The 26,933-nt window shown below is 44.0% G+C and overlaps 1 protein-coding gene across 2 annotated transcripts in view; it reads left to right on the top strand.

The window, feature by feature from the left end:
- RUFY1 (RUN and FYVE domain containing 1) overlaps positions 1-26,933 on the top strand; it is a 229,922-nt gene that overhangs the window by 37,438 nt on the left and 165,551 nt on the right. For both annotated transcript variants that reach the window (XM_040344683.1, XM_040344684.1), the window contains exon 4: positions 9,471-9,588. In XM_040344683.1, the coding sequence (XP_040200617.1) occupies positions 9,471-9,588 (118 nt within the window). The remainder of the gene's footprint in view (positions 1-9,470; positions 9,589-26,933) is intronic.

Below are 26,933 nucleotides of genomic sequence, written 5' to 3'. Positions count from 1 at the left end.
AAAAGTAATACACACAAATCAGTATACAGTCCTCTGTGAATCAATGGTATTGTCCTTCAATACAGTAGTCCTACCGAAGAAGCCCTATCACGTGGCGACACGTGTCTAGGGGAGGAGTGGAGCTGTGTGACATTTTACTGTAGTTGCACCAAACAAGGATGATACACTAAAACGTGTATTTACATTTCATCTCTTGTAAGTGTAACATTTTAAGCGGGGTTTCAATAAACATTGTATACAGAATACACTATGTCTGTCCTTTCTGCTTTGATCTATACATGATCTAAGAACAGGAATCTATAATTCATTGAGGAGGAGGGAAGGAGTGGAGCCATTAACATGGGCTGTGATGAGACCAGCTGTTTTTTTACTCACACAGAGGTGAGCAGGCATTTTGCATGGTGGTGGATAATCACAGTGCTTAACGATCAGGCACGGGGTGTCTTGAGGAACAATACCATGGATTCACGGAGGACTTTATACTGATTTTTGTGTATTACTTTTATCACATTATACACTCTTTTTTGTATGTGATCACATGTTTATAATTTTTGCTGCTCTACACTGATTTTTATTTTGTAATACTAAGATGATTGAAGCATGTTTTAGCACAGTGCACAGAGTTGAGCCATGTGAAATATATAATGTACAGTACAATAGAAAACACATTGTACAGACAGGAGTAGATAAAGACATACTCGGTGTAGAATGAACAGCAGAGTGATGTATGCATCTTACAGTAAAGTGAACACAATGGAGAGGTCTGAGCTTTTAATATACAGCACAACATACCGTTTAAAGTCTTCTGGAATATATAACTTACAGCACAGTGGAGATGTGCGATTCCAGCGCTGGTTCCCGCATCACATCTCTCCGCAGGCAGTTCACACTGCCCTCTGCTAACCGATACGGGTGTCAATACAATGTTGATGACACCCACAGATCGCAGTGCGACTTGTGGATTTGGACAGAAATCAGATTGCATGGGTGTGAACACCCATGCGTTCCGGTTCCAGTGCGGGGGGGGGGGGGGGAATGTCCATGCACCTTTTTTATGCAAACCAAATACGAGTTCAGCCATACAACTGTATGGCTGAATTTGCATTGCACAGACATCGAATGCGATCGGCACATCAGTCTGTTCACAAAAGTGTGAACCCAGGCACAGTAGATAATGCAGGGGTTTAAATTAAGTGCATCACAGTGTAGCATTATGTAATGTGCAACATAGTATACATTGTGGGGGTCTGAGGTATGTATAAAGTATAGTTTACACAGCTCAGTAGTCTGTATTATATTATGTAAAATGGAGTATGCTGTGACAGTAGTGTGGTCTGTCACATGAAAAGTGGCAGGGAGCAAACCTGTTTTAGATGTGAAAGTGTCTCCTATTGCTCAGAACAGGCATTCCATTGGAAGAGGCTGGTTGGAGACAGGTGTGTGTTGCCCACAAGTGAAGGTAGCCTGCTTTTAAAGGATAAGTTAACCTTTTAGGGAAAAAAAAAATAGATTTTTTTTCCCCTACAGAAGCCTGCAAAGCATTACACCTGATATCAGTGGATCTGTGCGCATGATGTCAGGCTCCTGCACATTCTCCCTCCAACATTTTACCTGTACCTCTGTATTTACCTCCCAACTTTTGAACTTTAGAATAAGGGACACTCGAGCGAGAAAGTGATTTGTGCATATGGCCAAACTCTTAACAGTGGGGGCTTAAGGAGTGTGGTTCAGCAAAACCCGAACACAGGTCAGCAGGGTGGAGAGAAGGGGTCAGCATGGCAGAGGAGAAGGGTCTGCAGGACAGTTTAACGGAGGTCAGCGGGGTAGAGAAGAGGGGTCACAAGGGCAGAAGACAGGGATCAGGGGGTCAGTAGGACAGTGCAAAGAAGTCAGCAGGATGGAGATGAGAGGAAAGACGAGAGCTGGTCGGTCCCATCCGGAACTGTACAGTTTCGGGCATCAGAGCGGCCAGGGCACAATTGCCATCCTTGCCCTTTGGCCATGACTCCTCTCAGCCTCCCTCTCCTGTATGAAGGAAAGCAGCACAACTGAAGAGGAGGAGGAGGAGGAGGAGGAGGAGGAGGAGGCGGCGGGCTCAGCCGCAAGCTCTGCACTGTGTGTGTGAGGCAGCAGGCATCTCTTGCCGTCGGCTGCCTGTCCCATTTACACAGCAATGCTTGTCGCGTGCGTGACTCCAGACACCTGCATATGACGCAGGGTGGGAAGGCCACTGGAGCGGCTCCTATCCGGGACAAAGCCGTCATTTGACAGGATTCCAGGACTTGTATCAAGTACCGGGACAGTCCCGGAAAATACGGGATGATTGGTAGGTATGCCACTGTATGTGCTTTCAGTTAGAAAGCTGGAGGAAATGTGAATGGGTTACGAGGGCACAGAGTGCTCGCATTCAGTTGAGAACTACAAGTCCGTTTGCCTTGGCGGCAGACAGGACTTGTAGTTTATTTACAGATGGCTATGAATGAATAATGTGGCTGTGTGCGTAGTGCATGTCCAGACCTGTTTCGCCTAACAGACATGCAAACACTTAGGGCTGTACATATGATGCCCAGAAACCACAAGCAATGCTCATGATTAAAATGTGGTGTCGCAACACTGCATCTTAATCATGAGGAGGCGATGACATATCGCTTCCTCATCCCCTGTCAAACCACCTCTGAATAGCAATCCAATACAAATTGCTTTTAAACGGGGCTGCCGCAGATGTGAATGAGCCCAAAGATCATCCATGTGTGTGTGCAAACTTGTAAGTCTAAGCTGAGCAAGCACTAGATATAAATAAGCCCTAAAATGTACCCTGACAAATTGACTGGTTGATTTAAAGCAGGGGTCTCAAAGTACCGGCCCGCGGGCCATTTGCGGCCCGCAGAGCTGTTTTAAATGGCCCGCAGGCAGGGCGGGTGCCGCGGAAGTGTAGATCGAGGTGCATGAAGAGTAGCGCAGGAAGCGTCTGTCATAAGTTCACTTGTCTCTCATGTCGCACTGCTACTCCCCGGCGGCCCCTCCTCTCTTCTCGTCCATCCCCATTTGCTTGTGACATCATCTGAGATGGACAAGAAGAGAGGGGGGGGCGGCTGCCGGGGAGTAGCAGCGTGACATGAGAGACAAGTGAACTTATGACAGACGCTTCCTGCGCTACTCTGCCTTTGAAGAAAACAACAAGTAAATGCTGACCTGTGCCCTGATGTGCTCTCATGTGCCCTGATGTGCTCTCATGTGCCCTGATGTGCTCTCATGTGCCCTGATGTGCTCTCATGTGCCCTGATGTGTTTTCATGTGCCCTCATGTGCCCTGATTGTGCCCTAATGTGCTTTCATGTGCCCTCATGTGCCCTGATGTGCCCTGATGTGCTCTCATGTGCCCTGATGTGCTCTCATGTGCCCTGATGTGCTCTCATGTGCCCTGATGTGTTTTCATGTGCCCTCATGTGCCCTGATTGTGCCCTAATGTGCTTTCATGTGCCCTCATGTGCCCTGATGTGCTCTCATGTGCCCTGATGTGCTCTCATGTGCCCTGATGTGCTCTCATGTGCCCTGATGTGCTCTCATGTGCCCTGATGTGCTCTCATGTGCCCTGATTGTGCCCTGGTGTGCCCTGATGTGCTCTCATGTGCCCTGATTGTGCCCCATGTACCCTCATGTGCCTCATGTACCCTCATGTGCCTCATGTACCCTGATGTGCTTGGCTCTGTACATCAGGGTACCCTGTGCCCTGTCCTGATGTGCTGTGCCCTCATGTGCCCTGGTGTGCTCGTATGTGCCCCATGTGCCCTGATATGCCCCATGTGCTCTGATTGTGCCCTGATGTGGCCCATGTACCCTGATGTGCCATGGGGCACATGAGAGCACATCAGGGAACATGGGGCACACCAGGGAACATGGGGCACATGAGAGCACATCAGGGCACATGGGGCACAGCATATCAGGACAGGGCACATGGCACAGCACATCAGTACAGGGCACATGGCACATCAGGGTACAGGGCACATGAAACGGCACATCAGGGTACAAAGCCCAGCACATCAGGGTACTCCATGTACCCTGATGTGCTGGGCTTTGTACCCTGATGTGCTGTTTCATGTGCCCTGTACCCTGATGTGCCATGTGCCCTGTCCTGATGTGCTGTGCCCTGATGTGCTCTCATGTGCCCCATGTTCCCTGGTGTGCCCCATGTTCCCTGATTGTGCCCTGATATGCTCTCATGTGCCCCATGTGCCCTGGTGTGCTCGTATGTGCCCTGATATGCCCTGATGTGCTCTGATTGTGCCCCATGTACCCTGATGTGCTGGGCTTTGTACCCTGATGTGCTGTTTCATGTGCCCTGTACCCTGATGTGCCATGTGCCCTGTCCTGATGTGCTGTGCCCTGATGTGCCATGTCCTGCACTGTGCCATGTGCCCTGCCCTGATATGCCCTGCCCTGATGTGCCGTGCACCCTGATGTGGCCTGTTGTGCTGTACCCCTATGTGATGTGCTCTGATGTGCCCTGTACCCTGATGTGCTGGGCTTTGTACCCTGATGTGCTGGGCTTTGTACCCTGATGTGCACTGTGCACTCATGTGTGCTGTGTCCTGATGTGCTGTACCCTGATGGTGAGTGGTCAGTGTGTAGTGTAGTGGTCAGTGTGCAGTGTAGTGGTCAGGGTTAATAATGCGTTCGCTGACACCAGTACTGTTTTTGAAGTTTGAAAGTTTGCATGCGGCCCCCCATGGGATATGGAAACTTGTCTTGTGGCCCTCAGGTAATTTGAGTTTGAGACCCCTGATTTAAAGCTCTCAATTTGAAGCTGACTTTTACAATACACAGTACATGGGTTGAAGTGTGACACTGTGTGTGGCCGGTAGCATGATGAATACAGTATATGCCATGTTTACAGGATGCACTGGACCTAAAATCAGCCAAAAGAGAACTACCAAAAATAAATATGTACAGTGCCTTGCAAAAGTATTCGGCCCCCTTGAACTTTGTGACCTTTTGCCACATTTCAGGCTTCAAACATAGATATAAAACAATTTTTTTTTTTTGAAGAATCAACAACAAGTGGGACACAATCATGAAGTGGAACGAAATTTATTGGATATTTCAAACTTTTTTAACAAAGTGAATGACCCAATGTTGACCTAAATGACTTATGATGATAAATAGAATCCACCTGTGTGTAATCAAGTCTCTGTATAAATGCACCTGCACTGTGATAGTCTCAGAGGTCGGTTAAAAGCGCAGAGAGCATCATGAAGAACAAGGAACACACCAGGCAGGTCCGACATACTGTTGTGGAGAAGTTTAAAGCCGGATTTGGATACAAAAAGATTTCCCAAGCTTTAAACATCCCAAGGAGCACTGTGCAAGTGATAATATTGAAATGGAAGGAGTATCAGACCACTGCAAATCTATGAAGACCTGGCCGTCCCTCTAAACTTTCAGCTCATACAAGGAGAAGACTGATCAGAGATGCAGCCAAGATCACTCTGGATGAACTGCAGAGATCTACAGCTGAGGTGGGAGACTCTGTCCATAGGACAACAATCAGTCGTATACTGCACAAATCTGGCCTTTATGGAAGAGTGACAAGAAGAAAGCCATTTCTTAAAGATATCCATAAAAAGTGTCATTTAAAGTTTGCCACAAGCCACCTGGGAGACATACCAAACATGTGGAAGAAGGTGCTCTGGTCAGATGAAACCAAAATCCAACTTTTTAGCAACAATGCAAAACGTCATGTTTGGCGTAAAAGCAACACAGCTTATCACCCTGAACACACCATCCCCACTGTCAAACATGGTGGTGGCAGCATCATGGTTTGGGCCTGCTTTTCTTCAGCAGGGACAGGGAAGATGGTTAAAATTAATGGGATGATGGATGGAGCCAAATACAGGACCATTCTGGAAGAAAACCTGATGGAGTCTGCAAAAGACCTGAGACTAGGACAGAGATTTGTCTTCCAACAAGACAATGATCCAAAACATAAAGCAAAATCTACAATGGAATGGTTCACAAATAAACATATCCAGGTGTTAGAATGGCCAAGTCAAAGTCCAGACCTGAATCCAATCGAGAATCTGTGGAAAGAACTGAAAACTGCTGTTCACAAACGCTCTCCATCCAACCTCACTGAGCTCGAGCTGTTTTGCAAGGAGGAATGGGCAAAAATTTCAGTCTCTCGGTGTGCAAAACTGATAGAGACATATCCCAAGCGACTTACAGCTGTAATCGCCGGAAAAAGGTGGCGCTACAAAGTATTGGGCTGAATAATTTTGCACGCCCAATTTTTCAATTTTTATTTGTTAAAGTTTGAAATATCCAATAAATTTCGTTCCACTTCATGATTGTGTCCCACTTGTTGATTCTTCAAAAACAAATTACAGTTTTATAGCTTTATGTTTTGAAGCCTGAAATGTGGCAAAAGGTCGCAAAGTTCAAGGGGGCCGAATACTTTCGCAAGGCTCTGTATAAGTAAAACTACCCACAGCTTTACAGAATAGGCCCTCTAGAGATCTTTATGCATATAAAAATAAATAAAAGAGCTATTAATTCCCAGCAACTGAAGACTTATGCCAACACTAAATATGCATTATCAACATGGAACAGATACAGTTGCAATAAAAAGTATGTGAACCCTTTTGGAATGATATGGATTTCTGCACAAATTGGTCATAAAATGTGAACTGATCTTCATCTAAGTCGCAACAATAGACAATCACAGTCTGCTTAAACGAATAACACACACAAAATGTAATGCTACCATGTTTTTATTGAACACACCATGTAAACATTTACAGTGCAGGTGGAAAAAGTATATGAACCCCTAGACTAATGACATCTCCAAGAGCTAATTGGACTCCTGTTGGCTGACACCTCACTCCAATCAATGAGATGAGATAGGAGGTGTTGGTTACAGCTACTCTGCCCTATAAAAAACACACCAGTTCTGGGTTTGCTTTTCACAATAAGCATTGCCTGATGTGAATGATGCCTCGCACAAAAGAGCTCTCAGAAGACCTACTATTAAGAATTGTTGACTTGCATAAAGCTGAAAAGGGTTATAAAAGTATCTCCAAAAACCTTGCTGCTCATCAGTCCACGGTAAGACAAATTGTCTATAAATGGAGAAAGTTCAGCACTGCTGCTACTCGCCCTAGGAGTGGCCGTCCTGTAAAGATGACTGCAGGAGCACAGCGCAGACTGCTCAATGAGGTGAAGAAGAATCCTAGAGTGTCAGCTAAAGACTTACAAAAGTCTCTGGCATATGCTAACATCCCTGTTAGAGAATCTACGATACGTAAAACACTAAACAAGAATGCATTTCAAGGGAGCATACCACAGAGGAAACCACTGCTGTCCAAAAAAAAACATTGCTGCACGTTTACAGTTTGCACAAGAGCACCTGAATGTTCCACAGCAGTACTGGCAAAATATTCTGTGGACAGATGAAACCAAAGTTGAGTTGTTTGGAAGAAACACACAACACTGTGTGGAGAAAAAGAGGCACAGCACACCAACATCAAATCATCATCCCTACTGTGAAGTATGGTGGTTGGAGCATCATGGTTTGGGACTGCTTTGCTGCGTCAGGGCCTGGACAGATGGCTATCATCGAAGGAAAAATTAATTCCCAAGATTATCAAGACATTTTGCAGGAGAACTTAAGGCCATCTGTCCACCAGCTGAAGCTCAACAGAAGATGGGTGTTGCAACAAGACAACGACCCAAAGGATAGAAGTAAATCAACAGAATGGCTTAAACAGAAGAAAATACACCTTCTGGAGTGGCCCAGTCGGTCCTGACCTCAACCCGGTTGAGATGCTGTGGCATGACCTCATGAAAGCGATTTACACCAGACATCCCAAGAATATTGCTGAACTGAAACAGTTCTGTAAAGAGGAATGGTCAAGAATTACTCCTGACCGTTGTGCACGTCTGATCTGCAACTACAGGAAATTTTTGGTTGACGTTAATGCTGCCAAAGGAGGTTCAACCAATTATTAAATCCAAGGGTTCACATACTTTTTCTACCTGCGCTGTAAATGCTTACATGGTGTGTTCAATAAAAACATGGTAACATTTAATTCTTTGTGTGTTATTAGTTTAAGCAGACTATTTGTGCAGAAATCCATATCATTCCAAAAGGGTTCACATACTTTTTATTGCAACTGTATGTAGAACGGGAGTTTTGACTTCAATATGACCCTCTAAGCTACATTCTTGTCCTGGATTAGTGACAGTGGAGCAATTGGAGCCAAAGACAGCCAGACAGTAATCTGTTCCGAAGCATTACAGCAATGGCTATATATATATATATATATATATATATATATATATTAGCACAAGTTTCTATTAAATCCAATAAATGTTACTCAAGTGGTGTGACAAGGCTGCATTGTGTGTCTCCGTAGAAAATAACATTACAGATAGGACTCCTCTGTCAAAGACTTGTAGGAAATTTATCAAAACTGGGGCTGATGGAATCTGAAGCAGCTGTGCATGGCAACCAATCAGCCAGCTTCTTCCTCTAGTTCAGTTAAGCTTTGAAAATGAAAGCTAGAAGCTGATTGGTTAGCTATTATTGACAGCTGCTGCAGATTCTGTCCGTTTCAGTTTTGATAAATTCCCTTCATGGTGTCAGTTAATGCAATGCTAAGGTTTTCAGAACGCACCAGTATGTACTTGGGGCCAATTGTACAGGAAACCTTTGTTCCGTGCGCATTTCCTGCACTGCACCCGATCTGTAGTGGATGTCCGTGTTAACTTAAAGTAAAACCATGGGCAAGTGTGTGTGTGTTTTTGTGTTTTTTGTTTTTTTATTATTATTTTTTTCATTTTGGATCGAGCAAGGGAGGGTTATAACCGCTGTCTGATTTGACTTTTTGTTTTTTTTTGTTTACCATGTGTGTCTCAGATTTTGCTTCACTTCCTGTCTCATAGCCAAACGGGAAGTGAGAGAAAATCCCTGCAAAGGAAAGGAATTCCTTTGGAACCCCCAGGCCACTAGAACGCGTGTCCCCGTTGGAAGATTTCTACACCATTACATTTTTGGGGGGAAAACCCCAAATTTGTGATTTTCTTTCACTTTCAATGATAATAGTTAACAGGGCTAATAGAGGATGAATTTAGTTCTACTTTAATGATACCCCAAATGCAAGTCACAAACGATGTGTGTTTCTCTGCACTTGATCACATGGTAGAGTAGTATCATGCAATCTGGTTGCTGTGTGTATTTTTTTTTTTTTTTAATATTACTGCACTACTTTTCGTGTTGTCCAGTACGATTTTAGCCCATTTTAATGAATAGGCTGAAATTGCACTGCACCCAGATCGCATGTGAATTGCACAGGAACGCACAGCATGTTCATGTGCAATTCATGGTGTGAACTGAAGATACACAAGTTTTTGTTTTTTTATACATTGTGACTATAGTATTTAAATTATAAGGACAGTTTTGCTATTCTTTTACAGTTAAGAAGAGCTTTATTGGACAACATAAATCGTTCTTTGGTCCGCTGGAACTGGTGGAAAAACTTTGCCCTGAATCATCTGATATTTTTGCAAACATAAAAAATCTTCCTGAAATAAAGTAAGTGATCTAAATAAGGATTTGACCGATGCTATCGTTTTGTGAACTTTTCTTTATTTGCCCCCTTTTGATCTGTTAAATATATTACTGAAAGCCTTTTTGTTATGTGATTGATAGGAAAGACAAATACCTGTAAATAGTATCAGAGCTGTCCTGTGTCTTTTTGCACAAACACTTGTGTTCTCTGAAGGGGATTAATTAGCTATTCTTATTTTGTGACTACAGAATAATTGGCAATAAATCTGGGCAGGGCTAAGGCTTGTTAGTTCACAAAATGCTTTGTTGTCAGCCCACTAAAGGAGTGAATGCATTTCTGGCAGATCAATAGGCATTTCAATATTGCAAGCAGGTAAACTGGTTCCGGGACATTGGTTAACACTTATAACCGTTGTCGAGTGCTTCCCGGTGGTTGCTGGTTGTAGAAAGTATATTCTAATCTAGTTGGTCACAGTCATTTTAAATTTGATATCATCGACATGGAGGTCGGCAGGGGTGGATTCAACCTGCATATTAATCATTGCTGGAACAGTATTTTCTTATTTTTGTACATCACAAGACACAGAGCACCATAGTCATAACTATGTGGGTTATACGCCACCTATAGGTGAATGGACACTGGTACACTCAAAAGACAGGAAGTCCCCCTCCCTATATAACCCCTCCCATCCAGGGATTTCCTCAGATGGCATTGCTTTGGGACATCCCACATAGTTATGACTATGGTGCTCTGTGCCCTGTGATGCACAAAAAATAAAATAGGATTTCTATAACGGCTTACCTGTACAATCTTTCTTGGAGTACATCACGGGACACAGAGGTCCCGCCCATCTTATTGGGGGATATATATATATATATATATATATATATATATATATATATATATATATATATATATATATATATATATATATATATAATCGCAGTACAGACCAAAAGTTTGGACACACCTTCTCATTCAAAGAGTTTTCTTTATTTTCATGACTATGAAAATTGTAGATTCACACTGAAGGCATCAAAACTATGAATGAACACATGTGGAATTATACATAACAAAAAAGTGTGAAACAACTGAAAATATATTTCATATTCTAGGTTCTTCAAAGTAGCCACCTTTTGCTTTGATTACTGCTTGGCACACTCTTGGCATTCTCTTAATGAGCTTCAAGAGGTAGTCACCTGGTGCAGCACCCCATCACTCTCCTTCTTGGTCAAATAGCCCTTACACAGCCTGGAGGTGTGTTTGGGGTCATTGTCCTGTTGAAAAATAAATGATGGTCCAACTAAACGCAAACCGGATGGAATAGCATGCCGCTGCAAGATGCTGTGGTAGCCATGCTGGTTCAGTATGCCTTCAATTTTGAATAAATCCCCAACAGTGTCACCAACAAAGCACCCCCACACCATCACACCTCCTCCTCCATGGTGGGAACCAGGCATGTAGAGTCCATCCGTTCACCTTTTCTGCGTCGCACAAAGACACGGGGGTTGGAACCAAAGATCTCAAGTTTGGACTCATCAGACCAATGCACAGATTTCCACTGGTCTAATGTCCATTGCTTGTGTTCTTTAGCCCAAACAAGTCTCTTCTGTTTGTTGCCTTTCTTTAGCAGTGGTTTCCTAGCAGAAATTCTACCATGAAGGCCTGATTCACACAGTCTCCTCTTAACAGTTCTAAAGATGTGTCTGCTGCAAAAGGTGGCTACTTTGAAGAACCTAGAATATGAAATATATTTTCAGTTGTTTCACACTTTTTTGTTATGTATAATTCCACACGTGTTAATTCATAGTTTTGATGCCTTCAGTGTGAATCTACAATTTTCATAGTCATGAAAATAAAGAAAACTCTTTGAAAGGTGTGTCCAAACTTTTGGTCTGTACTGTGTGTGTGTGTGTGTATGTATGTATGTATGTATGTATGTATGTATGTATGTATGTATGTATATATGTGTGTGTGTGTGTGTGTGTGTGTGTGTATATATGTATGTATATGTATGTGTGTGTATATATATATATATATATATATATATATATATATATATATATATATATATATATATATATATATATATATATATATATATATATATATATATATATATATATATATATATATATATATATATATATATATATATATATATATATATATATATATATATATATAAAAATTTGCTACAAAAATGGAGGTACTCCCTGGATGGGAGGGGTTATATAGGGAGGGGGACTTCCTGTGTCTTTTGCGTGTACCAGTGTCCATTCACCTATAGGTGGTGTATGACTATGGCACTCTGTGTCCCATGATGTAACCCAAGAAAAGGATTTTACAGCTGTTATAAAAAAACATTTTGTTTACTACCAACAGCAGTTTTAAATGAAAGGGTAGAATTTAAAGCAGAAAGCAGAATTTATCCCTTTATGGCAAAAATATCTTCTTCATTCAGCCCTGAAATCACACATGTAAAATTAAAGCACACACCTCTTGTTGCTTATGTTTGTATTTTTTTTTTTTTTTTTTTTTGAGGCTCAGAGAATACTCTGAGAGAATCAGCACTGTGGAAAATATAATTATTGTTAGATTGTGAGCAAGATTATGTAAAGTCTACCGAAGACTTTTAAAAATGTAATCCTAGAGCAAGGTTCATACCCAACCTCTGCTGTGCAGTCCGTTTACAGTGCATACTATTTTTGAACATGTGTGGTTTTTGGTAGCTCATTCAAAATGAATGGGTCAGCACTCTCTTCCAGCAGCCCAGAAATCGGGCCCACAACTTTTTTGACCACATATTGCAGCACACCTCTCTTGGCAAGATGCATTGAGGTGCCATTAAGGATGAATAAATGACATTGCATTGCACCATCGCACGTAGCTTGTGGCAATGCCTGTTTCAGTAATGAACGGCCTAACAACAAACTTTTTGTTTGGTCACTTTTGGTTGGTTAAATATACCATTGAAATTACACATTTTGTTATGTGTTCAATAACATATATTTGTGTTTGTCAGGCAGGAGTGGGCTGACAGGGCCTCCACTAAGTGAATTTCAGCCATTTTATGAACTGGCCTAAATTTGCACAATGTTTAGGCAGCCTTCAAGTCCTGCATCCTATCCAATTATTGCCTGCAACCCATAAAACATTCAATGATCTTCTCTTTTGAATTGAGGATGTATATTCATACTTCCGTGTCTGTTCATGAAACCGAGAAAAGTTGTGATCCTCAGGATCTCAAAGTGTAAATAAGTGTTATATACTTATTGAATATTCAATATCATGCCATATCTTCACTCCTTTCTTTCTTCTAAATTGCTACATTGTTTTACTTGATACATTGTCACTCACACTTCATCTCATGTTCACATTGTTCATCACTACACTTAGAGTCGGTTCACACTAGGGCGACACGACTTCCAGCGCGACTTTCAGAGGCGACTCCGACACGACTTGAACATGAACCACAGGGCGATATGGGGTGATTTACAACACAACTTGAAGTCGTCTCCAGGACAGGAGACTTTCCAGTGGCCAATAAAACAACAATCAGCTCTAGGGGAGGGAGGGGGAGGGAGAGGGAGGGGGGCAGGAGAGGTTTGCCTGAGAAATGTATGTTATCTTCCTGGAAAGTCGCTTCAGTTAAGACAGTGATCCGACTTCTGAGGCGACTTCCATTGAAATCTATGGGTACAAATCGCCTACAAGTCGGATTGAAGTGGTACAGGAACCTTTTCTGAATTCGGATCGCCTTGAGTCGTGTGTATTATAGGGCTGCACGATTCTGGTCGAAATGAGAATCCCGATTCTTTTGCTTAGACTAAAGATCACGATTCTCCCACGATTCTCAAAAACTGAGTGCCGGAACACCCCCCCCCCATATAAATCTGTCGGCGTCATTTGCGTTCCACACTGGTTACGTGGAACCAGTGCCGGTCCCCCCTTACACCAGGCGTTTCCAGCGGGGCCCCCCCCCCCCTTACACCAGGCGTTTCCAGCGGGGGCCCCCCTTACACCAGGCGTTTCCAGCGGGGCCCCCCCTTACACCAGGCGTTTCCAGCGGGGGCCCCCCCTTACACCAGGCGTTTCCAGCGGGGGCCCCCCCTTACACCAGGCGTTTCCAGCGGGGGCCCCCCCCTTACACCAGGCGTTTCCAGCGGGGGCCCCCCCCTTACACCAGGCGTTTCCAGCGGGGCCCCCCCCTTACACCAGGCGTTTCCAGCGGGGGCCCCCCTTACACCAGGCGTTTCCAGCGGGGCCCCCCCTTACACCAGGCGTTCCCAGCGGGGTCCTCCCCTTACACCAGGCGTTCCCAGCGGGGTCCCCCCCTTACACCAGGCGTTCCCAGCGGGGTCCCCCCTTACACCAGGCGTTCCCAGCGGGGTCCCCCCTTACACCAGGCGTTTCCAGCAGGGCCCCCCTTACACCAGGCGTTTCCAGCAGGGCCCCCTTAGTTATTCACAAGGATAGGATGAAGAATGGGACTGTTTTGTTGTCTTCTGGTAAATTTCTCCCTCTGTAATTGCAGGTCACACTATTCAGGTGGGACAAACTAACACAGGGGCGGGGGAGGTTGCCCCTCCTCCTCCTCCTTCCCTGTGTTAGTTTGTCCCACCTGAATAGTGTGACCTGCAATTACAGAGGGAGAAATTTACCAGAAGACAACAAAACGGTCCCATTCTCCATCCTATCCTTGTGATCAGGAAGGAAGAAGATTTATCATATTATTGATCATCAGGTATGATGCCCCAGCAGCATAGACTCAGTACAGAGTGGACAGGACAGAAGGAGCCGGCCGGGTGGCTTCTAATAGGAATTAAGCTGCAGCTCTGCCCACCCCCGCCCCTTCTCACATCATTACACTCACGGACAGACATCAGTGGGGCGGGAGGTGGGCGGTGCTGCAGCTCAATTCCTATTAGCAGCCACCCGGCAGGCTCCTCCTGTCCTGTCCACTCTGCACTGAGCAATTCCTATTGCTTGGTCTACAATAAAATGGCGGCCGTCTGAGACATTGTCTCCGCCCGGCCGCGGACCTCTAGCGGCGTCAGCGGCGAATAATCGGGGGCCCTGAATAATGACCGTTAACCGTGGAACCAGCTGTGAAAAAGCAGAATCGCGGGTCATCACGCGGGGAGATCGTGGGCGGGGAGAATCGAAATCGCGATTCTCTCCGCGATTTATCATGCAGCTCTAGTGTATTAACACCGCTCCCATTCACTTCCATTGTTTTTCTCTACAGCGCGACTTGGGACGACTTGAGGCAACATGAAGTCGGATCGCAAGTCGCCCCAGTGTGAACCGGCTCTAATTCACATCTGGTGTTTCACAATGGTTTTTGAATAAACCACAACATTGATTAATTTATTCTTATTATTATTATCAAACAATATATTTTTCCTCACATCATGCAAACACTTTTTGTATATTTATCTATATAGATCTATGTCACTTTTTGCACATATTTTTTGGAGTGTTTATTGTTTGTTTCACAAATAAAAAAAAAAATGTTTACTTTTCATTTTTGCCGCTGTGTATATATAGTATGAGTCTTATCATCCGACATTTATATTTATTAATTTATGCACACACTCACTCTCAACACACTTCCTTGCACATGATGCACATTGATTTATATAGTGAGATTTATGTGTCCTAGAATGTCTGATCCACCATGGAAATGTTGCCTCTACAACTAAGCGTTTTGTCATAAATGCATACCAACTCTAGATAGATAGATAGATAGATAGATAGATAGATAGATAGATAGATATAGATATAGATATATATATATATATATATATATATATATATATATATATATATATATATATATCTGTGTGTTTTATATTTTAAATTTTACTTTGTCAACAAGAATTATTTTGAATAATTTTTGTTGTTTTCCATTGATTCCACTCCTGCCTCTGATGTCCACAGCTGTTACCTGTCAGCATCTAGGTGGCAGGTGAACATCATTGGCGGTAATGGCTCATGTCATCACCTCTAAATCAGTATATTTAGAATACATTTTATATTCATTCTGATTTTATTAAATTATAACATTATAGAATGTAGTACAAACATTGATGAGTTCATAGAAATAATACAATCATTTCATCTAGTCAGTTTCAGATATAATTTCCATATATAATTCAGAGAAAAACTAACCAATATAAATATACAACAAAATATACAGGGGAAAGACCAGACAAAACAAAACACAAGACAAAACAAGATATGACAATAAAAGACAAAACAGGACAAAACAGGGCACTACAGGACAACGACACAAAAAAAGAAAAAAAAAGGGGGGAGTTAATGGATGGCAGCAAAGTTTTTTTATTTTATTTCCATAGGGACTTTCTAATTTCTTATTGTTTCTCTGTATACCCTCCAGGAGACCCAGATCTGGAGGTGCTCCTCATGTGTATCTAGTTCGTGTGCTAAAAATGATTCAATTTTTTCTATGTGATCCATCTCACTGACCCATTCCAACTGATGGAATTTGTGTTGAGCGCCAATGTCTAGAATACATTTTATTATGTTTTAGCTATGACTAAGCACTGATTGTTTGTGCGAAACGCGTCAGATTTTTTACCCCACTGCTTGCTGTGCTGTGTTTTGTAGTGCTTTTTATCCTTTTTACACCAATAAAGGCTACCTTTTTTAGGTTCATTTTGGTGTGCAGCTGTCCATGAACTCCTTTCATTGATTTTTTGCCTTGTGCATTGCCAGCACCCACTGTCTTTGAGGAGGACATTGATTGCTTATTGCATTTGCCTGGAGCGGCGGTCTCTTTTTCTTTTTTACAGTGATTGCATACCTCGAAGACCTGCTCCTGTTTGCTCCTTCACCGGAGCAGTTGGTCCAGGATTTGCAGGTGGCAAGGAATGTGTTGGAGCATCTAGGATGGCTGTTAAATTTGGAGAAATCCAACCTAGTTCCATCCCAGAGAGTTGCCGCCTGGACTCGACCCAGCGGAGGGTCTTTCTTCCAGAAGAAAAAATTCTGAAAGTAGACAAGGCTTTGGCAGTTCTTCAGAGCGATCAACAAATCTCAATAAGGAAGACCATGTCGGCTTTTGGGCTGCTGACAGCTGCCCTTCCAGCTGTAAGGTGGGAGGGATTACATTTCTACCCTTTGCAGTGGTTCATTCTGGAAGTTTGGGACCACACTCAAAGGTCCTTGGACTCTACAATTCTGGTACCAGCACGGATGAAGAGATCCCTGTGGTGGTGGAAAAAGGCAGCAAATCTATCCCAGGGTCTGGAATTGGTACTACCAATGTCCAGGATCAGACAGATATTCCAGTCAGAGGACACGACCCTGATCTTAATAGCATCACACTGGCCCAGGAGGCCATGGTTTTCTGTCCTAAAAGATTTGGCTGTGGAACCTCCTTGAATATTGCCAGTCTAGAAAGATCTTTTCTATCAAGGCCCAATCTGCTGTCCTCAGGTGGAATCTGGCAGCCTGGCTACTGAGGAGGAAATGCTGAGAAGTGGTTCTCCGAAAGGTTGGTGGCGACTCCTCTAAGACCCCTTTCACACTGAGGGCGTTTTGCAGGCGATATAGCGTTAAAAATAGCGCCTGCAATCTGCCGTCAAACAGCTGCACCATTCATTCCAGTGTGAAAGCCCGAGGGCTTTCACACTGGAGCGTTGCGCTAGCAGGGAGCGGTAAAAAAAGTCCTGCTGGCCGCATCTTTGGAGCGGTGAAGGAACAGTGTGTTTACCGTTCCTGCCCATTGAAATCGATGGGACAGCGCGGCTATACCGCTGGCAATGCGCTGCTGCAGCAGCGCATTGCAGGCGGTTTTAACCCTTTCGCGACCACTAGTGAGGGTTAAGAGTGCACCGCTAGCAGCCGAAATGCGCCGCAAATCCACCCATAGCGTTTGCGGTAAACATGGAGGAGTTTTACCGCCGACATTATGGGTGGCTCAGTGTGAAAGGAGTCTAAATTGTAGAAAAGAAGAGACACAAAATATCTATTTAAAGGTCTGGAAGAAGTTCAATTCTTGGTGTGCAGAGAGCTCCTTTAGCATTCGCAGCCCAGTAGCAGTTCTGGAGTTCCTTCAAAGTGGGACAGATAAGGGACTAGCCCTCAGAACTCTTAAGGGCCAGGTTTCTGCTCTAAGTGTGTTCTTAGAACAACAACTAGCAGTGAACCCCTGGATTTCTAGATTCTTTAAAGCTTTAGGCAGGCAGATACCGGTAAGCTCCCATCCCTTTCCTATGTGGGATCTCTCCCTGGTATTGCAGGCTCTTACAGGGGTACCCTTTAAGCCTATTGAGTCTTGTTCAGTGAAATTTTTAACTCTCAAATATTTTTTTTTATTTACATTTTATTTTTTTAGTAGCGATCACTACAGCAAGGAGGGTTAGTGATCTAGAAGCCCTCTCGATTAGGGCACCTTTCTTTCAAATCTTTCCTGATCGGATAATTTTTAAAACCGATCTGGCATTTTTGCCAAAAGTGGCTTCTAAATTTTATATGAATCAGGAAATCTGTTTGCCCACTTTTTGTTCAAATCCTTTGAGGGAACAGGAGCATGTTTTCCACAGATTAGACGTTAGGAGATGTGTACTAAAGTACTTGGAGATTACGGAACAGTTTAGAAGATCCAATTATTTTTTTTGTTTCCTTTTCAGGGGCTAGGAAGGGGTCCAAAGCCTCTAGACCGGGGATATGCAATTAGCGGACCTCCAGCTGTTGCAGAACTACAAATCCCATGAGGCATAGCAAGGCTCTGACAGCCATGAGCATGACACCCAGAGGCAGAGGCATGATGGGATTTGTAGTTTTGCAACATCTGGAGGTCCGCTAATTGCATATCCCTGCTCTAGACATACGATTGCCAGGTGGCTGAAGTTGGCCATTAGTCAGGCCTATATGGCAAAAGGGGTGGAGGTCCTGGAAGGTATTGGGACCCATTCCACTAGGGTCAGGGCAACGTCGCAAGCAGAGTAGGCTGGTGCTACACCCGAACAGATCTGCAGAGCAGCAACCTGGTCAAGTTTTAATACCTTCGTTAAGCACTACAGGCTGGATTTGTTGTCTGCCCAGGACCAGGCCTTTGGAGCGTAAAGTTCTGCAAGCAGTAGTCCCACCCTAGGGTAAGTGCTCGCTTATCCTCTCAAAGGTGCTGTCCTGAAAGAGGAAGGATGGGAAAATTGAAGTTACTTACCGGTAATGGTTTTTCCAAGAGTCTTTCAGGACAGCACCGGTACCCACCCAAATATTAATTTGCCACTAGGACGTGAGAACACCAGGAGTATAAAGGTTGGTATGATGTGTTCTTCCTAGACTAGCTGGAGGTTCTCGTGAAAAAACTGAAGGGCTGGAGGGAAGGTGTGGCTTAAAGCTCTGGTGGAGGCCATATTTCCTGAGAAGAGAGGAGCTGAGGTCTCTCAAAGGTGCTGTCCTGAAAGACTCTTGGGGGGGGGGACGACGTTACCGGTAAGTAACTTCAATTTTTGTGCATCTCAAGAGAAACCTTTCTCAACTCGGGGCAGTCTTAATGAGTGGGCACACCTGGGCAGAGCCCAGGTGCCCCAGCTGCATGAAGGGCCCTGCACTTCCCCCTGTCCCCTTGCAGCTTAGTTTGTACGTAACGCACTGCTTTTTCAAGCCGATCGGGTCATTAGGAGTGTCAGCGGTGCGGGGGAGGCTGCCTTTAACACGCCCCCCTCATTTAATCAAGTTGGGCTGTTCCTCTGAGACCTTCAATATCTCTAAAGGCAGCCAAAGTTTGTGGGCGGAGCTAGGCGTGTGCCTGCCTCCTCCACTCCTCCTACAGTGTCATTCACTCAAGCTGAGTAAGAGAGCTCAGAGCACAGCAGCACAGGAGTGTTTGCATCCAGCAATAATGTAAGTGACTGAGCACATGTCACTGCATACAGCATTAACTTAAAATATTTCACCCTATACTGTCCAATCCTACCTCTGTACTGCCCTATACTGTCCAAACCTACCTCTGTACTGCTCTATACTGTCCAAACCTACCTCTGTACTGCCCTTTACTGTCCAATCCTACCTCTGTACTGCTCTATACTGTCCAATCCTACCTCTGTACTGCCCAAACCTACCTCTGTACTGCCCTTTACTGTCCAATCCTACCTCTGTACTGCTCTATACTGTCCAATCCTACCTCTGTACTGCCCTATACTGTCCAAACCTACCTCTGTACTGTCCAAACCTACCTCTGTATTGCCCTATACTGTCCAATCTTATCTCTGTACAGCCCTATACTGTCCAATCCTACCTCTGTACTGCCCTATACTGTCCAATCCTACCTCTGTACTGCCCTATACTGTCCAATCCTACCTCTTTACTGCCCTATACTGTCCAATCCTACCTCTGTACTGCCCTATACTGTCCAATCCTACCTCTGTACTGCCCTATACTGTCCATTCCTCCCTCTGTACTGCCCTATACTGTCCAATCCTACCTCTTTACTGTCCAAACCTACCGCTATACAGCCCCATACAACCCTAACCTGCCACTATACCGCCCTATACTACCCAAACCTGACACCATACATTACTACACCCTATTCTGAACCCTCCTGACCTCCCCTCTACTGTGTCCTCCAACCCCCCTGTACTGTGCCTTCTTGCCCCCTGTACTGTGTACAGTCGTACATAAATACAGGCCGCTAAATGGCTGGGAGAGGCATTCATGACAGGGGGGCAATGTGTACAGGGAGGGGGATAGTTTCAAAAAGGAGTGGGAGCAGTGTGTACAGGGAAAAAGAGTCAGTGTATATGGGGGGGGGGGTGTGTATAGAGGGCAGGACAGTGTGTATAGTGGGTGAATTTTAATTTGGGATAATTCTCTGTTTTTCTCTATTTGTTGTTTGTAATCAGGCTCCAAAGCCACGCTCAAAGTTTAAGCATTATTTAGCCACACCCACTCCTTGCCACCGTGCGCATAGCGCATCGCAGGTGACCTTCTCCCTGGTAGGGGCCCTAATGCATTACTTTGCCCAGGGGCCCATGATGTTATTAAGATGGCCCTGTCTCAACTGCATTTAGTTGCTCAGCCTTGGTGCTCCAGGGCACTTTAAGTTATTCAGATGGGTCCATGCAGATTATAATGCCATAAGGAGATGTACCCAGACCTCACAGCTGTCATGTGATCAGGAGGGCCAATCACAGAGCCCTCCTGCCGATCGGAGATGCACCGTGTCCGGGTGACACGAGTGCATCTGGATCGCGCCACTGCGCGGGCACGCATGCAATCCCCCTCCTTCGGAGGGACGTTCACTTGGCAGATAAAAACGCTTCAGACGAGTTTAGTACAGTTTTGCATTTTTTTTTTTTTGCAAGCAAGCTACAATCAGAAATGCAAACTAGAAGGTTTTATTTTTCCCTGCCTCTATACATTGAGCTCAAAATATGCCTGTAATCGTTCTGCTTCTACAGGCAGAACACAACTCCTGTAGAAGCAGCGATTTTTAAGCCAGTGTGCATGGAGCCTAAAGATTTGTCTAACATTTTCAGAATAATGTTCCTCAACGTAAAATAGCAAAGACTTAAACATATCATCAAATGATTCCATTAATCTGGAGAAATCTCTGTGCACAATGAACAAGGTTGAAACGCAATATTGGATGCCTGTGATCTTTGGGCCCTCAACAGCACTGCATTAAAAACATGCGTAGGTCATTGAAGGACATCACTACATGAGCTCAGGAATACTTCCAAAAATCACTATCTGTGAACACAGTTTACTTTGCCATCCAAAAATGCAAGTTAAAGTGATTGACTGTAAACGATCACCTTGTAAAACAAGCCATTCAGTTTAAAATAGAAATGAAAGGCAAAACTTTTTTGTATCGATATAAAAAAAAGAAAAACATTATAAATATAATTTTGTTTCCCTTTTTATAAGTGATCACATCCCCCTCTGTTCCCAGCTGCATAAGGCCGCGTACACGCGGTCGTTCCAAACCGATGAAAACGGACTGAAGTTCAGTTTCATCGGTCCAAATCGACCGTGTGTACGCCCCATCGGTCTTTTGTCCTTCGGTTCCAAAACAAAGAACTTGCTTTAAAATCAAACCGATGGACGCCTGACCGATAGGTCAAAACCGATGGTTAGTACAAAAAAGCATCGGTTCCAAACCCACGCATGCTCAGAATCAAGTCGACGCATGCTTGGAAGCATTGACCTTCATTTTTTTCAGCACGTCGTTGTGGTTTATGTCACCGCGTTGGACTCGATCGGTTTTTGAACTGATGGTGTGTACGCACATCAGACCATCAGTCTGCTTCAGCGGTGAACCAATGAAAACGGTCTGTCGGACCATTCTCATCGTGGTCTAAGAGCTGGGGGGGGGGGGGGAAGCGGCGGCACACTGAGCTTGCGAGTAAATGACTGTGCAGCGGGGGCATGTCAGGACAAGTCTAATCATTGGAGGAGCATACATTGAGTAGCACAGCTAGAGAATGGACCACATGGTGCTCTCCTGCTTAATGTGGTCAGTTTTTAATAGGAAAGCAGGGACTGGTAGGAATACCAGGAATGTCGCACAAAGGAAGCAATGCAAAGAGAACAGGATACTTTTCCATTCAAGTACATGGAACAGCAGACACATATCAGGAATATGAAGTGTTGGGGTAACAATTTGCTTTAAAGCTCTTTAATGCAAATAAGAAACCATGTCTGAACGTGATCCAAAAATGTCTCTGCCGTTCATGGGAGCTGTGTCCTCCAGACTAAAGAGCAGGGGTACCTTCCAGCTTATTAGTGCTCAGTTGAAAAGCCTGCGTCTGATGGTATGGGGTTGCATATGAAATGGGCAGATTGCACTTCTGGAAAGGCACCATCAATGCTAAAAGATATGTCCAGGTTTTAGATCAGCATTAGCTCTCATCCAGATGACGATATTTTCAGGGAAGGCTTTGCATATTTCAGCAGGACAATGCTAAACTGCATACTTTATCTGTGACAACAGCATGGTTTTGGAGTAGAAGAGTTTGGGTGCTTAACTGACCTGACTGCAGTCTTAAGCAAGTCCAGCACTTGGGCTAGGAGATTTGTGAACCCTCGGACTGTTTCCAGCCTGAAGGGCAGCGTCCCAAAATGAAAAAAGATGACTTTCTACTGAAATTGCAGAAACCTTTTGATGAGCCTGGAAAGAAAGTGGCACATGAAGATATGCGCCATTGATGACTAATGAACCCTGAAATCTACCTCAGAAGGGCCATCACTGAACAGACCGAGCCTATTTTGAAAGGATGTTCAGCGGCTTAAGGTCCAAGATAGACCTCATGTCCCCATTTGGTTTTGGGACCGCTACCAGTTTAGTGTTTTACAATGAGCTCATAACTTCTGAGCCAATGCAAGGTAAAAGACTGATGACTCTGTGGCAGTCTCAGAAGGTCCCAAGAGGCATACTTAACCTACTGGGTTTCTGCCGGCTAAACACTCAGCAAACCACCTCCAAGACTGCCCTAAGATCCTCTGGCCCTGAGATACTCACAAAGCTCAGCAGCCTAAGATGCCTCCCTCATTCAGGAGGGGAAAAGCTTACAGCACCTGGTATTACTGGGCAGTCTCCCATCCAAGTACTAACCAGGCTTGATCCTACTTGGGCTCTGATGAACGGCGATCAGGCACGTTCAGGGTGTTGAGGCCGCAGTCCATCTGGCAAAAAATGAATGCGTCAGAAAACACTGCAGTGCCAAACACCACAGTGGCTCAGATGTACCTGGCACCACTGGTTCATCAGGAGATGTCGACACTGCTTGATCACTGAATCTGAGAGCATTGCACCTGCCTTCCCCAGCTGTCTCTCCCTTCTGCAGCAATTTAGCTGGCATAGAATGCATTAAGGTGAAAAAACACAAGGATTTTTAACCCCCTTCGCTGCCAAGCCCTGTGCTCCATTTTGTACACAGGTGGCCAGACCATTTTTGTACTTTTTTCCTTTGCTTTTTATTTTTCACTCATAGCTTTCAGAATTTGTGAAAGACCCCCCCCCCCCCCCAAACCAGTATATTTTCTGAAAGCACATAAGTAGAATAAAAAGGTGCTACTGATTTTTTTTTTTAGACCCCCGCAAGATTTGCGCAAATGTTTACCAAAGCAATATATTTGCAAAAAATACACCAAAACCATTATTAACAGATAAAAACACAGCACATTTCACAATATCCCTACTAAATATAAAAGCTTAACCTGTTTTGAATAAATGACAAATATTTATTTAAATTGTGCCTTTTTGTGAAATTGTGAAAATTGAACAGACGCAAAAGTGTAAATATCCCATTTTCTCAAAATCTAAAGGTTTTAATTTTTCCCTTACAGCTTTCAGAGATTGTGAAAGACCCCCAAAACCATATATTTTCGGAAAGCATATGACCTGTAGAATAAAAATAATGTGCTACAAATTTTTTAGACCCTGCGGTATTTGCGCAAATGTTTATCAAACCAATATATTCGCAAAAAATATGTCGTTGTATCGCTATTTCCACAAAAAATACACATAAGCACAACGTCGCTTACAAAATGCCTGCTAAATTAGTAAAGTGGAGCGGACACAGACCTGTCATCTGCCTGCTCAGCCGGGGATCAGCAGACAGATACCCCGCTGAGCAGGTGGATCTGCTTGAAAGTCTGCTCAATGTCCAGAAGCGGCTCGTCCATTGGGGGCACAGCTGGCATTACCTGAATGAGCATTTAACCCTTGTGGTGCATGGGCATTCCCACTGCGAGGGAAAATGTTTCCTTTCTCCAAAGATGGACTATAAGCAAAAAATGTATCTCACTCAGTACAGGACACAAGGTTTGTATTCCTCAATTGTTATCCATTGGTATATCCTAAATGTGCATTGATTTAGAATTTGGGTTTAGCAGAGGCAATCTATGGTCTCTACTTCTTACCCCCATCCACAGTCTTTAGTGTAATTTCCCCCCTGCTGTGCTGTTGTCATCCCCACTATTGGTTGGTAGGACTGCCAGAATCCTCGCAAGCAATGATTCAATTGCCCCAACATTCACAGGCGGATGAAACTTCCTTCAACCAGACCCGCCCCATTCTAGCTCCAATCCAGTGGTAAGGGTGGGAGGGGACTTTGATGGGGACACTCATGTAAGGATGACTCGGATAGGGACACTACTGTAGGGGGGGGGGGGGGACTCGTTCATTTATAAAATGTATTTATTTATTTTGGCCCGCAAATATTTGTAAAATATACAATGTACCCTCGTACAGAAAAGTTTGGAGATCCTGATAAACTGGGCTGGGAAGTGGGGTTGAGAGTATTTGTAGCAAAAGTTTAGTTGAACTTGGTTTTGCCCATGGAAACACTAATTTTTATATTTAATAATCTCTATTCTATTTATTCACATTGTATTTTTTCTTTTTGTATTTCAAGCCAAAACTTTTTTTTTTTAATCTTCAATTTGACTGAGTGACAAAGGCTCTTTTAGGTTTCCACTGCTATCTAGAGCTCCATTAGATAGATGTAACCTCATTTCCTATCGTTCCGACAAGGTCTTACCAGACAGGAAGTGAAGGGAACTCTCCAACAGCAGTACGGACATAGAAAACTGATTTTCTTTAGTAGAATAGGGGAAGGCTCTTAGATGTTTACTTCTCTCTGTGTCCCTGATGTACGCGCTTTGATTGGTGAAACCACAGTCAACAGGACAGAATATAATGGTAAATCTCTCTAACAGGACCTCAGTATAAAGTATACTCTAAGTATACTCTTTAATTCACAGTAATAGAATGGCCTTACTAGGTGGTGTTATTGACTTAATGTTCTACCCTGAAAAAAATGTTTTCACTAAAAAGATTGAAAAAAAAATAGAATTTTTTTTTATACTCACCCGAAATACCTGTTGCTTTGCGGTGTGTAATCCCACAGAGCAGCCGCTCATTCACAAATCGTCACAAGACTCGCGAATGCGCAGTAAGAAACGAGCAGTGAAGTCCTAAAGGCTTCACTGCCTTTTTCCGTTAGTGAGGATGGCGGCGCGGGACCTGCAGTGATCGGGGGGGGGGGCGGCCATCAGCGCGGGTGAGTAGGACAGGTAAATGTCCTTATTCAAAGTCAGCAGCTACAGTGTTTAGTTACAGTGGGTAACTGCACTTAGGATATCACACACTTTATTTTCTATCTAAGGTATAATTTTATGCACTTTAATTAAATATAATGCAGGCTGCTCATGAAGTAACAAACTTTTTTTTCTTTTACATTCTTGATAGTGCAAGGGAGGGTTATAACTAGGGTTGTCCCGATACCACTTTTTTAGGACCGAGTACAAGTACCGATACTTTTTTTCAAGTAGTCGCCGATACCGAATACCGATACTTTTTTTAAATGTGTCCCCATATGCAGCCATGTCCCCCCCATATGCAGCCATGTCCCCCACATATGCAGCCATGTCCCTCTAGCCATGTCCCTCACATATGCAGCCATGTCCCTCTAGCCATGTCCCTCACATATGCAGCCATGTCCCTCTAGCCATGTCCCTCACATATGCAGCCATGTCCCTCTAGCCATGTCCCTCACATATGCAGCCATGTCCCTCACATATGCAGCAATGTCCCTCTAGCCATGTCCCTCACATATGCAGCAATGTCCCTCTAGCCATGTCCCTCCCATATGCAGCAATGTCCCTCTAGCCATGTCCCTCGATGCGGCGGCGCGATGCGGCGGCAGCGGCGGGGGGGGGAAAGGGGGGGAAAGTATTCTATTTAGGTATCGGGGGTATTTGCATGAGTACGAGTACTCCCGCAAATACTCGGTATCGGTCCCGATACCGATACTGGTATCGGTATCTGGACAACCCTAGTTATAACCCCTATCGGATCCCCCCCCCCCCCCCATCTGTGTCCCATTGCGGAGATTTCCCTTCACTTTTTGTCTCCTAGCCAAACAGGAAGTGAGAGGAAATCCCTGCTAATTAAGGGAATTCCTTGGGGACCCCCGAGTTCATCAGTACTAGTGTTCCCATTGGAATATTTCCCCTTTATTATTTTTCTGGGGACAACACAAATCTTGGAATTTTTCTTTTTACTTTCACTTTCAATGATAATGGTAAACAGGACAAATAGAGAGGGTGAATGTCCTTAACAGGGGCGTAGACCGCAATAAAAACGGGCAGGTGTTCTAATCTCTCTGCACTGTCCAAAATAAGGATAAATAAAACGTTTTGCCTTTAGTTATACAGTAAAACCTTGGTTTGAGAGCGTTTTGCAAGACAAGCAAAATGTTTTAATACATTTTGCCTTGATATACAAGCAATGTTTTGATATAAGAGTAGCGTCATGTCACAACTGAGTATAAAAAAGAAGAGAGGAGCCTCCAAGTGTAGCAATATGGTTACATTTAATGAA

Source organism: Rana temporaria, chromosome 3 (genome assembly GCF_905171775.1).
Source record: "Rana temporaria chromosome 3, aRanTem1.1, whole genome shotgun sequence".
NCBI lineage: Eukaryota > Metazoa > Chordata > Amphibia > Anura > Ranidae > Rana > Rana temporaria.
Note: the sequence above shows the minus strand (reverse complement) of the source record. Positions and strands in the feature narration are given on the sequence as shown.